The sequence below is a fragment of the Cygnus olor genome, chromosome Z (genome assembly GCF_009769625.2).
Source record: "Cygnus olor isolate bCygOlo1 chromosome Z, bCygOlo1.pri.v2, whole genome shotgun sequence".
NCBI lineage: Eukaryota > Metazoa > Chordata > Aves > Anseriformes > Anatidae > Cygnus > Cygnus olor.
In genome coordinates this window covers 10,376,541-10,392,504 of record NC_049198.1, presented here as the reverse complement: position 1 = coordinate 10,392,504, position 15,964 = coordinate 10,376,541, and the positions used below count along the sequence as shown (strand labels likewise).

At 41.0% G+C, this 15,964-nt stretch overlaps 1 protein-coding gene across 9 annotated transcripts in view; it reads right to left on the bottom strand.

Annotated features, from left to right (window-relative positions):
* Positions 1–15,964, bottom strand: part of UNC13B (unc-13 homolog B) — a 212,485-nt gene that overhangs the window by 25,660 nt on the left and 170,861 nt on the right. For all 9 annotated transcript variants that reach the window (XM_040540269.1, XM_040540270.1, XM_040540271.1 and 6 more), the window contains 5 exons: positions 11,536–11,632; positions 10,599–10,742; positions 10,364–10,441; positions 9,095–9,172; positions 1,967–2,055 (listed from right to left, as the gene is read on the bottom strand). In XM_040540269.1, coding sequence (XP_040396203.1) covers positions 1,967–2,055; positions 9,095–9,172; positions 10,364–10,441; positions 10,599–10,742; positions 11,536–11,632 — 486 coding nt within the window. The remainder of the gene's footprint in view (positions 1–1,966; positions 2,056–9,094; positions 9,173–10,363; positions 10,442–10,598; positions 10,743–11,535; positions 11,633–15,964) is intronic.

Sequence of the window (15,964 nt, the reverse complement as noted above, 5' to 3'; positions counted from 1 at the left end):
ACCAAAGACATAAGCCACAAGGAAAACAGTACCAGCAATCTCCTGTACTGCTGACAGTCCCTATTCTGTTACAGGCTAATCTCACCCCATAGTTCTTCCAAATACTGCATCAGTTTTGGGACCCTGCTTCAAGATGCTGTAAACACCCAGCCAGGGGATAAAAGATAACAGAATATCTTCAAAGGTTAAAATTAATACAAGACAAAATTGTCACCAATTATGAAAAATGGTAAATCAGTTACTGTGGCAACAGGTTCACCTAAAAGCGAGGCTGATGTAGACATACAGCTTGACAGGTGCCCTTGGCAGCAGCAAGTTAAAAGACAGCCTCACTTATGCTGACAAACAGGGCACCTTGCTCCACAACTCCTGCAGGAAATTCCTTCCTTCACTCCTACAGCCTCCAAGAACAAAACGCCAGCTAGCCTTGCATGAAACATAAAGCTTTTCAAGTTTCCCTGTCTCTGCTGAAATCCTTTAAAGAAGAAAATGCTTTTGTGTCCAAACACAAGCCTCTCAGCACAAAGGTTGTAAGGCTCTCCAGATATGTGCTGTTTTTTCCCAGCTGATGCAATTATCTCACAGATGAAGCAGAGTAAGATCTGCAGTGTCAGGTGTGCACAGTGTTGTAGGAGCACTGTTTACAGACTCTGTACGGAATATTGTGGATATCTGTCTTACCTCCCACGTTTACATCCTTCAGAAGATCATATATACAGCTTATACAGTAAACTGCAGCTCTGCTTTCCATCCCCTATTACTGTTAAGGAATAAGCAAAGCATCTGAGCTGTCTGACTGGTTAAATCTCTCGCTGGCGCATTTCTCTGAAATGCTCCCTGGTATGTATGCCAATACTGAATAATCTCTTTAAATCATCCTCGCAAATGTCAAGATTGTATCCTAATTGTCTTGTAGCAGTGACACCACGGAGACAGGTTTCAGATAAAACTCACTCCCTAATTACGATTTCTCACTTATTCCCCATCTAATTATGAATTTTATCAATTCAGTTCAGTTACAGGTGGAATTTCTCCATTTCTTGCTATACCATCCACTGGCAATGGGAACTCCCCACTAGCTCTGTGTGCTGAAATCCAGATAAATGATGACAAATCCCACCAGGATTTTTGGTCTTAAGTACTGCAAATCTGTGCACTGTAAGAGGCCAAGTTGGTACAATTTGCTTGATTCTCCTCACCCATGCTTCAACTACATGCCTGCATTAATCTTGTTATAAACCACAACATGAAATGAATGGGGTTTATCATGAGAAGTGGTTGGTTTTGGAGATCAGTCTGGAACCCTGTATTTCTAGATTTTGTTTAATTAACATCTTTTATAATAATTTTGTAGTGAACCATAAAGTTGAGCACATTTTTATACTCAGGTAAATTGTATCATGATTGAAAATAAAATTTAATTGCCATCTGTGACTGGCAATTCTTTAAAGAGCTCCTTCCTCGAAACACTAGGAAACACGATCCACTGCAACATCAGAACGAGTCAATCTCAAATTCTAAACCCATTTCCTTTGTATTCCAATACTCATTTAACAATCAGAAATCAGTCAACTGTTTCATACATTTAGAGCAGAACATTTAAACACAAATGTTACTTCATAAATGCTAAGCTGGAAACTGCTTTCCAAGCAATAAAGGAGCAGGCAATTCTGTTACTGACAAGCGCTACTTACAGGAAAAAAAATAATTCCATGTAATTCAAATACATTTTACAGTTGAGGGATCTCCCTGTTATATTTCTAAGCAGAGCAATACAGAATAGAGAGACTTCTAAAAACATTTCTCACTTCTTTATATGGTCTCAGTATTTGAAAGACCATGAATTTAGGACAAAAAGAAAAATGCAATGCAGTTGTTACAAGTTTCTTTTCTCTTTTTGATCTGACTGAATGAGATTAGACAAAAGAAAGGAATGCTTCAAAAACAGGGACCTCATTACACTCACCTGTTACCAAACACTGTGCTCAGCTCATCCAAAACATTGTTCAACTTCACCTGCAGCTCTTTGAGATGGTCACTTGCTTCTGCATCCAACTGCGGATGAAAGAAGAGCACTTAGCTTGAACCCAGAGGGCAGTCTGGTCTCCTTCACACTGCTCTTGTTCACTGTTGAGGCCACTCTTAAAAAGAGCAGGTGAACCATCAACAATGGACTTTGTCAGCTGGGATCCTCTCCACCACTGTCTCCTGCTGTTACAGAAGCTGTGAAATCATCAAAAGATATTTGCCCAAACAGCAGCAAGGGGTTGCCCCAGGCTCCAATACCCTCACAGTCCTCTTACTGATATTTGCAGAGTTAAGAAAGAAAGTGAATGTGAACTCCCCATGGCCAACAGCATAAGCAGGCTGAGAAATTAGCAAATACTGTGTGTTACCTTGGGCTCATGGGTCATTTCATTGCTAAGTCTAGAAGGAGATAGGACTGACTTTTTAGACTGGATGTTATTTACTTGTGCGCTTCTCTGTGCACGGTCTTGAAAGATGCTATTTCACCTTCCACCCTGCTGTCAGTATTCAAAAGTATGATTGACCCAGCCACTGCCCTCAGAAGACTGGACCCCAGCTATTCCGAAAACGTGTACACAATATAACAGCAAGAAATGTTGTGCACTGATCACTTTTGGAAAGCATCATCTCAGCTTTGAGTATTGAGCACAAACAGCTCTATTCTCACACTGATCTGGACAGCTTTTTCAATGCAACTATTCAGAGAAGACTTGACAAGAAAAAATTAAAAAGTGCCCCAAGCACTAAATGGATGCAGCTGACATGTTGGTATATGCTGTAAGAAAAGTGCTTGCTCCAGTATTACCAGCCCAATGCCATCTGTTTTTGCATTCAGCAGCGCCCTTCGTTCCCGTTGTCGCCATCATTCCAGCCTCAAAAGAGTCAATTGTGAGGAACCCACCTCTGTGTACACATAACACCTCATGTTGAATGCTTAGGGATCATTTTCTTCGAAAAAGTAACTTGGAAGACATGTTTCTTTGTAGGCAAGCTTCTTGTAAAACAAAAACCTTCCAGAAATGTTTGCATTTGGCATTCAGAATTTCAGCCTTACCTCTAAGGCAGAGTACCTATTTACCAATGTAATGGGCTAGATGGTTAACAAACAGTTCAGATTTTTACATTTTGTCTACACATACACCTATACAGGATTTGACCATGACAGGAGCACCCGCTACTGTACTCAGCGCTGAAGACCTCTTTACATTCCTCACCGTCTGTTAGAGAAAGCTGAGACTTAAGGGATTTGGAATTTGATCCGTTAACTTTCCTTTGGAAGCTAGTGTGGAAAACTGACTCGCTATTAGGCACTTGAAACTGTGCTAATGAAACTCCTGGATCATTTAAAGAATAGGGGGAAAAAAAGCAAATGATGGTTACTTAAGCCTTATAACTTTGGGCATTGCTAACCACAGCTATTTTTCCTTTATTAAAGTGAATTCATATTCCTATTACCTTTAGAACTCACTTCAAAAACAGAGTAAAGCTAACATAATGCCAATCAGCAGTCTTTCTAGCCAAACTTGTAGGTAACAAAAAACAAAAACAGCATCTGTTTGTGGTGGTTTGTCTTGCCCTTACATTTTCCTTCCCTTCTCGTACTATGTGAAAGGATGAGTCACAAATTGCCTGGTTCACTATCTGTAATTAAAAGTGCTGAACAGTCTTCTGGTTTTGGTCATTTCCGGTAGGTTTGAGGCAGAACCAGTTCAGGATCCATCCAAACATTTCAAGGAACTGCTTTTCCAGTTGAAGAGAAAACAGAACAAAATGGAACAAAACAACAACAACAACAAGAATGGGACATGAGACACCTATTCCTCTCTGTTTGCTTCTTTATAAGCTACCAGAGGCATGTGTAACAAGGTTTGGATGTCTGAGGTCAGAAGCAACAGCTGATCGCTCTGGTTCATGAACCATGCAATTAATGACTTGTTCTACCACGAGGTGACGTGGACAGCTCACCAACAACCATAGCTTCTCCTTGCTATTATACTTGTTGATTGCAATCTCATCTTCTTGGGAACAGAAGAAAGGCTGATTGCCAGGGCTGGGACCGCAAGAAGGGACAGCTGGAGCAATGCTTTGCCAAGAGGATGAGCCCCATCATCTGTGGCCAGGAGCTGTCCCTCCTCCAGCACATCAACCCATAGCTCTCTGAGTGCAACTGGCAAGACAGTCACGCAGGTTTAACTTCAACGTGCCCAGCCTTACCCTCATGAAGCAAAGTCCTGGTGGTAAACATTCTGGTTCAGTAATCACCAAGTTCTCTGCCATTCTAGAATGGTTGTTTTCTTCTGAGCAACTGCTACTACAAAAAGAGAAAGGAACTGCAAAGTATGTTCCTGATTGCTAATGCTTAGGTATTAACATGCTTTGACTTGAAAGCAAACCTCAGAGAATTAACGGAGCATGATTTAAGTCCACTACAAAGGGGCAAGTAGGTGTGTATCACTATCTCACATACGTAAATTACAGAGTCCCTGTAACACCCTGTATGACTTCAAGCTGTTCTTTGCCAATATGGTGAAGCACTGATAACAGCGCTTAAACGAAACAGTGCCTATTTTGCTGCTTAGCCAATGAATTCCTAGTCTATCAGCTACCACTGATAGCAGGAAATGCTACTTGGACTGCATGATAAAGCTGACAGGTAGCATAAAGCAGTATTATGCAGCTGGGTCACTGACATACGTCATGGCCAGACCATTTTCATTGGGTGCCAGAGCTCAGCAGGCTTATGATCTCCATTCCGTGGGTGTATTGGAGATGATTCAGAGGAAGAAAGCTAATGAAAAGTTCCCTGTGCGAAGCACGGGACAACAACGACAGTGAGGTGGCTTCTGATATTTGAGTAAATGCTCCAATTCCAGTGGAAATAAAGGCTGACACTTACATAATTCTGTGTTTGAGACTAAATGTATGGTACAGAAGACTGAGCTGTACATAAAACAGGGAAGCAGTAACTATATCTACTTTTCAAGGAACAAAGCAGGGCCTTTTGATTTCCTGTGACAATTTGGGACTTGGTACTTCACAGAAACTGGGCCTCAAAGTCTCATCCAAGCACATTCAAAGCTGGAACATCATGTTCTCTGCTAGTTTGAAATGTGGCATTTACACTATTATGAACTTCATTTTAAGCTGATCCTCATCTCATGGATGAAATGAAACCCATGAGCCTAAGAATTTGCTGTGATGGGTTTCCAGGTTCTCCAAGAGATGTCATTTGTTCTTCCTTGGTTTCTACACAGTGATGAAGCATGAGCAACCAGAATTGGAAGGCTCTTACGTAGCTGGAGAAACACATCTCTCTCCTTCCAGAAGGTTCAAGAAGTTAATTAATTCATATCTTAAACTCAGAGAACCTGTGAATTATCAGGTTGCTGATATCAACAACCAGAGAACCTTGCCCCATGCTCTTGTAAAAACCAGAGAAGCTTTATACAAGTTATTGGGTTCATCTGGCTCCTGCTTGAGGTTGCTGTTTCTTGTTCTGCCTCTCCAACTAGCAAGTGGGAGCTCCCTTCTGCGGAGGTAACTGTAGGGCAGTGAGCTCAGACTAAACTAAGGGGACTTGCTGCACTGAATTTTCATGTATCTTTCCATCTTCCTGCAGTGCTCAAGAGTAAGAAACCCGGAGAGCTGAATCCAGGCAAACTTTTCAAACACTAGAGTGGCCTTAGCTATGGCATATGGGAGGCTAATGAGGAGCAATCAGCAGATGCCACAAATCCTTTGAGAACATTCTTATCAAGTCTTGGCTGTTTTTAAGTTCTCCTGTAATTTATTATTCAGTTAGCTAACTTCAGATTTAAAATGTGGGCTAACCCTGGCTAAGCATTAAGAAGAGAGTTTCCCAAAGCATTAATTGTACAGCTTAGCTTGTAACTGAAGGCATGAAAATTGTATGATGACAATCTGCCACTACTCAGTAGCTAATTCTCTGGGTTCCCTAGGCAGCGCTTCTCTCCAATATTCACCCTGCACACTTGACTTCAAGGCAAAAAAGTGCAGAAATGTTTTAAACTAGGCTTCTGCAACACAACTGCTGTTTCACTGTTATGAGTTCATAACTCTCAAAAAAACTGAGCAAAATAATGGGCTACAGCAAGCAGTTTCTCACAAGCAAAATGAGAAAGGCTTATTCTGGTGTCAGGGACAGCACACAGAGCATACAAGTCTGCAGGAAAACTGCAAAGGTGGGTAGAAAATGCAGGCGACATGAGATTTCAGTAAGTAATATATGAATAAATAAATGGGACCACAGTCAAGCAAATAATAGCAATTAATCTATATAGTCCATTTTAGCAAAAACCAACCCAGGTTCTGTCCAGCACTCATCCCCGACTCCGCTGCCCGTTATGCTTTTAAAGCCAATTATCGCTCCATAGATTCTGCCTTTCCAATACCAGCTTCAGGAACGTATGAGAATGCTTCTGAGCCATGCTGAAGCTGTTTTGATCCTGTGAGATCAACATATGTCAGATAGGAAATGAAAGTATTAATTATAAATCCTAAAAGTCATCTGTTTCTTCCTATGAACTCAAAATAAAGGTATATACTCCTTGGGATCTCACGTACAGAGCCAAGAGAATCACTCTGCAGAGCGGTAAGGCCCTGATGTCCTGACCTTTCTGACTAGTAATGTTCATGGACCACAAGATGTCACACATTAAACCCAGATATACTGTATAATTTTTGCCTTTATTTATTTATTTTTTTTTTTACCTTGTGCATACTACAGCTTAAAAAAGAATGAGAGAAGTGGGGCAGAAGTAACGTTCCTCATTTGGGGTGCAGAAGGAAGGCACTATATCACTATATCTAGGAGCCAAACTACCTGAAATAGTACTGGGCAAGCACTTCTGTTTCATGTTACAACATTACACTGCAGGGTGACTGTGGGTGAGCCCTTGCTGTAGAAGCAAGAAAATGACAGTTTTTTGGATTCACTGGCCAAAAGCCCCTAGGTAGCAGAGGTATTTAAAAGCTTTCCAAAGGTGTGCAGTGCTAGTGTCCTGTAGAAGAAGATGTATCTGTGAATCACAAGCAGATGAAGCCACAAGCAGCAATAACTGACAGCAATCCCCAAGTTTTGGCTTCCCACACTACATCTAACATACCCGTTGTAGGAACAACAGAATATTTGGTACCTACTTCTCAACAACACCTCTGAGAACACAAAAAGGTGAACAATTCAAGACAACCAGGGCATAACATTACGCTATTTTCTTAATCCCCCAAGGAAGCAGTTCCTTTTTGGTTCAAGCAGTCAAGAGGACAATGTTTATATTTGCACAAGCTGTGTGATGTATAGATAAATATCAAATCTGTCACAGAAAGTAAACTGCCCCTCTTGAAGGAGAAGATATAACTCAGATGCATTTCCAGCAGTGCGTTTTTAAAGCATTCCATTTTCGAAGTAGTTGTCTCACCAGTTGACACTCACTAGGACAGGCTTAATCTGCATCAGAAAAAGGACTACTCAAACTAGGGAGACCTTGTTTACTCTAGCCAAACAAAGGATCTGGCAGATTTCAAGTCATGAAGCAAAGTACTACTTAGTCTCCAAGAGTAAAACCCCTGGGAAGAGCAAACAATTCAGGCATCTAACACAACACAATTTATTTCTGGTGATCAGTGGCAGCCTAATGAAGTGGACAAGCAGCATTTGAAAAGAAAAATTCTTTCCAAAAAACAGCTTCCGAGCACATTTGCCAGGTTTCTTCCTACGTGTTTTACTGCTCACAGTCTGTGTTCCTCTCCCCCCTACACACCTCTTTTTTTTTCCTCTCTGATTCCACACAGCAGAGGAAATAGTGGATTGATTACCTCTGTTTCACCTTACCTACCTCATGAGGAAGTTTTTAAAGGGCAGAATGCAAAGAAGAGGTTTAGGCTAGGAAAAGAAGCCAACAGTCTCACTAAATACTACCCTCTCCTCCCCACAGATACTATTTGACAGAGTATTGCGTGGTATTTTCAATCTGAATTATAAGGAAACCCTACTTAATAGCCAGCACTATAGAAAAAAGTAGCAAATTGATTTCTTAAGGGAAATTAAGTGCACTTTATAAACCACTTCATAAACATGAAATCACAAATTTATTTTTTCCTGGGACAAAAAAAAAGCCTTTATCTATTACAGTTGGGAGCATATCATTTTATTTCTTGATGTAATGCTAAGAAATTAGGATTGTTGAGAACCTTGCAGTTTCCTTTGCATCACGGGGTAGATCTTTTTATAGAGATTTTTGCCACTTCATAGAATTCTGCCACTAAGCACAAGAAAGATTCGTAACAGCAGTACAAACAAAAACTAAACTGCCCATCAAAGTGGATTTTTCTCTTGGCATACAGATCATAGCACAGGTTCTACCACAACACAACGAAAGAAAATGCACTTAGTCTTAGAAAACTAATTTTTCCTAACATCAGTATCAGCAGCCTTTTCTCCATCTTCCTGAGTCTTGAAAAGCAATGAAAAAGAAAAAAAAATACACAGATTATATCAAAACAGAAACAGTGACTTGGGGGAGAAAATCCTTATTTCTGTAAAAATGGCTATCTCAGAACAAAGAACAAAAACTAAGAACTATATCTGTATTCATGAACACATCCAAGTATTCAGCAAAGCGTTGAGTAGAGCTCATATATTTGCATGTCTGCAATATATTAGATATTGGACATTTAATGCAAAAGACACTGTCCCACTTTTATATGCCATGTAAAAGGTCTTAATGTCAACAGTTCTCAGACCTGTGCGTCTTCCTTCAGAATTGAGAAACCACCAGCCATGCCTACATCCAGCCCACATGAGCACAGTATGTATCCTTTTTTTTCCCTCCTCTATACTATTCCATACTTCGAAACACATGCTCCTGCATCTTGTGATAAATTTAGTTGAAAAGTCTTCAGACATGGCTGCCCCCTCATGCTTGTGAATGTGCCAGGTGTCACAGGGCTCTCCCTGTGACTACAGCCTGCAAGTACTGGTATGACGCAAATTAGCTACTAACAGTGCAGTAGGAATGAGTAATGCTCGGTCTCTTAACGCTCTTACCTCTTTACCACCCATAGCTTCAAACATCTTCTCTAGCTGCACTCTCAGTTGCTGGATGTTATTCATCAGGATGCAGGGCTGACGGGACAAAAGCAGGTGCCTGTTACTGCTCAGGATGGCAATACATTTTCATGGGTGGTACAGTCTGTGTCTCAACACTCTCCCTCAAGTATCACCAGATCTCACAGATTCTCACAGTCAAACAGGAGGCACGGCAAGCAAAAATTTCAGCACTCAAACCTAAAAAAAATTAACTCCTCCTTTTTCCAGCCTGAAATCAGATGGCCAATTCCAGAAAAAAAAAAAAAAAAAAAAAAAAAACAGATCAGGGAGCTCTTCACCATTGTACCCTTCTCCACAGTTTTACCACAAAAAGAATCAGTGCCAGGACAAAGTCCAACTCTCTCTGCAACTCCTGTCGTGTTCTACAAGAGTCCCAGCTTTGTTGCCTTTGGCCTCTTAATGCTGTACTGCACTATCCTGCGTGGTGTAAATCCCAGATCAGAAGGGGGAACTGCCAGCCAGAGCTGCATTCAGAGACACATGTGAGTTCTGCAAGGACAAGACTAAGAGCAACAGTCAAGGGCAGCTTGAGCAACTCTCTTCCCTCTGCAGTTTCATTTCCGAAGACAGATGGGTGAGATAGGAAAAACAGTATGGGACAGACCCATGGTTCAAAAATGGATGCTTTTTTCATTTGTTTGTTGTTGGCTTTTTTTTTTTCATAGAATCATAGAATATCCCAAGTTGGAAGGGACCCATAAGGATCACTGAGTCCAACTCCTGGCACCACACAGGTCTGCCCAAAAATTCAGACCATTTTTAAATTTAATATCCTGAATTTTACTTATTTTAGGATTAAACAGTAAGATAATTTCATGGATACATCAGTAAACCAAGAGTGCTGCTGTGTAACAGACCTAGAGGGCAACCCGTGTCCTTGTGCCTTTTTCTCCCCCTCCTTTTCTTCCTAAATCACCTCTGTGATGTATGACCCAGACAGACAGACTAGAAGTTAATTTCATTTGGACCTGACAGCCTCCAAGCCCTGCAAATCACCTTCTCAACCTAGTTTTATTTTATGGCCAAGCCAGAACTCAATCCACAAATGCCTAGAAATGATGATAAAAATCAATACTGAAAACATTTACACTGTAAACACAGTCAGGTACAATGCAAGAAAAGTAACCTTTTTTTCTTTTTTTTTTTTTTTAAATCGTGATAATTATGTGAATCCCCAGAATGGAAGTGAAATTCAGCTGGACTCACCAGTTTCTCCTTGGAACAGTAGGACTGAAAGCTCTTGGACAGGATGTCAGCATACTGCATCAGCACTTTCCCAATAGTCTGCAAAGACAATATGTGAGTACTGTTACTTGTCCTCTAGCAAAACAGAAAATCTCCAGGAAATAACACCAAAGCCAAAGACCACAGTTCTTCTAAACATCATACTGTTTTGCATTCCACTACATGCAGACAAACAGCTGGATGATGAGGGTATTACCTTAGCAAACCTCCTGTTATAATGAGCAACAATGACCGGATCCGGGCACTCCAGCTTCTTAATGATCTCAAAGCTCTGATTGAGTTGGGTGAAGACATCCACCACTGAGCAAGAGAACAGAGCATGCTCGGATGTTTGCTGGAACTAAAACAGAAGTACAAAGAGTCATTCTCAAATGGGAAGATCTGAAATGCACACCTTTCATGCAGGTCTCAGTCATCTTTAGAGCTGGAGACGGGACAACTATACCAAAACCCACTCCTTCCTCAGAATTAGGTAAAAGCTCTCCAAAGGAACTAAATAGCCAACTCTGTTGCGGCTACAGTTCACCATCCTTCACCAACTACAACATGACAAGCATTAAGGAAATGTAGCATGATGCTGGAAACATTATTGAGATAGGTGGCTTGCCTGTCAGTTAACAAGGAAAGGGGAGTGAAGAACTTTTTAAGACTGTCTTAAAATTGAGACATTAAAGAGAATGCTTATATTATTAACATCACAGTCTACAGTGCCAACAATCGCTAAAACTGGAAGGCTCTTACTTTCCATTGGGAACACTCAGCAAACTAAGAACAAGATTACTCCATCTAAGGATTAAGGTCACATTCTCACTGCATGGCTAAATACATGCAAAGTGCCTTACATTTCTATTGAATAACTCACAAACACATGGAGAAGAGAGAACACCAAGCCACTGGTTGACAAATTAACAGCAGCAGAACAGAACAGACATACATGAATGATATGCACCTTACACAACAACACTCTAACCCATATAGGAAAGTCCTAAAATAAACAAGTTTTCCCAAATGTTCAGCATGCAAAAAGGGCTGTGTCATCCATTTGTGTGACAGCTGAATTTACTGTGTTGCTATTTGGTTCTGGGCACTGAAGCATGCAGCACGAAGTCCTCCACTCAGAGACACCTACATACCCCATCTTTTTTATCTCTCTCCAGAGCACCATGCAGGAATTCTAAGGAAACATCTTCATTTTCATCCAGCCACTGCATCACAAACTGCTCAAACCACCTGCACGAGGAACATGAAAGACAGGAAGTTACAGCAAGAAACACAGCATTCCAAACAGACCTCACCCCAGCGACAGGCCCATCCCTGCACTACCCAGTAGATGTTTAGGTAAACTAAATGCCCTCAGAATAACATTTGCCCTTCCTCATCCTCCAATATTACTGTCACACAGCAGTGCTGTTTCAGCAACCCTTGTGAAAGCTTGCTGCTGCTAGTTGTCTGAATACTGTTATCTATGTGTACAGCCAAAGCTCCCCCACAGATCTGCACACGAACTACCCATGAGCAGGGCCTGTACCATCACTTGGGCTGGACCAGCACAAAGATAACCCAGCCTCTGCAGACTGCTTGTCCTGTGCTGTTTTTGCCTTTCTCCCCTTTCTTCTTTCTTGCTACCTTCCCTTCATTTTCCCCCTTAGTACCTCCATTAACATTTCATCACCTCATAGTACTTCTATTGTATTTTTTCCCTTTCACCCAGGTGCCAGACAGGACAAGGGAGATGTCTATGTCCCCTGTCTGTATGTGCCAAAAGAGACAGCACACTGTCCTGCTGCCCATTCAGGTCTGCCATCTTTCACAGGAGATATGTGAAGGAGTATAAAGAGAGGAAAAGAGTCTGTTTTCCAGGGCCCTTCAGCTATTTTATCCCTAGATACAGACATACTTCTGGACTGCCACAAGGGAGAAGTCTTCTCCACCTTAGTGCTGCTCCCCCCTTCCCCACTCATTCTCTAGAGCATCCTCCCATTTCCTTGGCATGCTGACTGCACTGTGAGGACGTTTAAGATTATCTTCAGGTGATAGCACATCACATCCTCCAGGTCTTGCAGGAAGCCAGCCAGCCCTGTAAGCAGCTTTTTGCTGTTTTTATTTTAAAGAAGTACAAACTTAGTTCATGCTAAAAGTGCTAGACCAACAGCCTTGGAGCAGAGTAGAGTCCTCAAAGCACGCAAGTTCTGGAAGTAGGACAGCAAAGTTTGTCTCTCCTCCCTCTCCTTACTTGGGAGAATAAGCTAAATGGTAGACCACATTTCAAGAAGCTACTGAAACAGCCACTGCTGTGTCTCAGGGAGATGCCTTAAATGAAATGGCATCTGGAAGTACAAAGTACACTGGACAAAAGGCTTCTATGCAATCCCACCTTGGCTAAAATAAACAGGCAAGGTGAGAAGTAGCTTCAGCAATAGGATCTTAGAGCTGGTCATGCCTCTGTTCTCTGTTCTGTGGGACATAACCACGTAGCACAAGTGAGATGTTATTTTCCTGTCCATGTTTAAGCGACAACATAACACCTATGACTTTATTTAAATGTCTGTCTAGGATTCGACGTGTGCAACTGCAGCTGAAGCAAATCTTAATTTCAAATATTACTAAACAGCATTCACAAATAAGGGAAAAAATGCCCATGCGTGATTTCAGTCCACACAAATGATTTTTATATGAGCTTCACAGAAAATAACCTCCTCTTAACAAGCAGCTGTGTTCATGCACATTGTGATAATTATGGGCTGAGTTTTCAAAGAACATGAAAGCATGTGCCAGACATGAGAGGGAGATCAAGAGCAAATTCACAGACAGAGCATACTAGATAGCCTTAAATGCTCTCTACACTTTGAAATATAAAGCACATCAATGCTAATATTGGAAACTGTAACAGACAGTGTTAAATGCCAACAGCAACCTGTCTGTGCAGCCTTATTTATTGTAGACAGTGAAAGTTGAACACTGTCATAGACATATGCACTTCCCATGTTCTTGAAAACTTCCTTTTAAATGGAAGTTCATGCTTCTAAAAATCAGCATATTTGGAATTTTGCTGCAATTTTCTTGCACTTTCCACATTTCACTTTTAATTACTTTAATCACTTTTAATTATTTTAAATTTTTGAAACTACAGATTAATCCTTAAAAAAGAACTAGGGCAGTTTACAAGGAAGCAACTACCCATCTTCCACCTCTTTCAGAGCTCTAAGACTGCAAGTCGCTTCTTCACACATCATCGATCAACGTACAGAAAATTACTTGTTTGTGCCAGAAGCCACAATTTTGGCTCTGAGAAGTAGAACTACTTCCTATCATTCATCCTTGGTTATTGCACCACATCTATAAGAAATGGCCATTCAGTGTTGAAAACAGTCATTGCACATTTTTATGGCTACCATATGTTGATATATAATTGCATGAATTGCATAGGTATTTTACTGTCTCACCAAATTGTCTAGACAAAGATGGTAAGGAAAAAGGTCCTGTTCATTGGGGTGGTTTTTTACACTTAAAAAAAAAAATCATTAACTCCAGGAAGAGGTTTAATATGAATGTTAAAGTGCAAAGTGAATCACTCAGCTCAGGTTAGGAAATCTGTAACTACATTTGCAAAGCCAGCCTCAACTTTGTCCTTTGTTGGCTAGCAGTAAAGCACAAAAAGATATACATCATCTAATAAATACTTCTAGTCTCTGGGCACATTCAGGACAAAAATGTCCTTTGAGCTGTAACACAAACCTAGAGTTATCTTAGGTCAAACATCCCTTACAGTGTTTTACTATTAAAAACTATTTACTGTTCTAAGGCTGTTGAGCAAGTGTGGGACTTTGGGGACTACAAGGGCAACATATCCAAAACGATATTCAAAATAATCTACCACAGAAACTAATAAAAATAATTTGATTTCATGCAGAAATAGCTTCAAAATGTTGTTACACGGCATATATCTTCCTCTTGTCTGCTTCAATTATTGATCTAGAAGCAAACGTTGTAATGACTCACACACCAGCACACAAGGCAGAGGCTTGTGGTGCTGTTTCAGAGACATTCTGTGCTTGCAGGGGTCAGCACAGCATGGCTTGCGTTGGCACAGCCAACATCTCTGAACGATGTTAGAACAGAAAACCCCTCACTCCTGCCTGCAGGGAAAGGCAGAGGTGCTTTGCAACTAAATGAAAGTTTGCCTGTTGGTTGCACAATAGAAACATAATACAAAAGGCTCCAATTTCAGCTTGGCCTTGAGCCTGGCTCCTGTGGTATTAGGCTTCACAGGTGAATTAATCTTGTTCATATGTTGTGCTAATGTACGTGGGTACCCAATGAATATTCAGTGGGCTTTGACAAGCACAGAGGCAAGAAGGTAGGCAGGCATGCAAAGAGTTGGAGAAGAAAATACTGTTTAATAAAGTGAGCCAGAAGAGTAAAACAGAATTTCAAAGGCAAGAATGCTTTCCCCACTTCTTTACATACCTAAAAGGCTAGTGATTTTATTTTTAATTTTTACAGAAACTGACGCTTTACAGCTTTTATCTGGCAGCTAAAAACAGAGCAAGTTTTGAAGATCCACTCTCAGCTGTGTTGCTACTTCATTTTCAGAAACTGCTGCTGAATTTCAGAAAATAAAGGGAACATAAAAACTTCAATACTTTGGAGCCTTCACCTTATTCAATCGTATCCCAAGGCTATGAGAAATATGGTTTTGTGTAGTTCCAACAAGAAAGGCAAGTTTGTGGATAGCCTCTTGCCTGTTTATAATATAAACATCTCTGCTATTTTCTGGACAGGGGCAATTTATTTTCATCTGAGTTTACTGATGGGCAAACTTGATGCATGGACTCCTCTGTTTAAGGAAGTTTCAAGACCGTTTAAGTAAGCTTAAGGAAGCCCTTTTTTGTTATGCAGGCGATGGAGCACTGGCACATTTTGCCCAGAGAGGCTGTGGAGTCTCCTTCCTTGGTGATCTTCAAAAGCCACCTGGACTGGTCCTGGGCACCCTGCTCTGGGTGTCCCTGCTTGAGCAGGGGTTGGACCAGATGGACCCAGAGGTCCCTTCCAACCTCAGCCATTCTGTGAGTCTGTGAAGACCAAAAACATTTGGATGAAGCAAATTAAAGTGTTGCTGTAATTGATATGAAGGGTGTATGTAGAAATAGGTGAAGGCCATGGTTGAAATAAACATCATTTGTGCCTGATAACGTGTCTATTTTTCTAAGATTAAGTGAGATGTACTAAGATGTAAGTGTGAAGTAACAAGGAAAGCCAGCGGCTGTAAATGAGCTCCAGTGCTCATACACACAAAAGCCAGCAGAGCAGAACAGTTTGCAAAAGACAGCAAAACGAAACTGAACATCATTATCCTGATTACACACGAGCAAAAAGGGATTAAGAATATGTAATGGTTTGCCTAACACTGCACTGATTCAGAGGCACAAAGAGAACCAGGCTTCTGAGATTGTCGCTCCTGCACCCTATTCACTGAATGAATGCCTCTCACTGACCTGATTTGTTAAGCAAGGCCCATGGTCCAAGCTGAGCAATTACACCAACTGTCTCAAGTCTTATTAG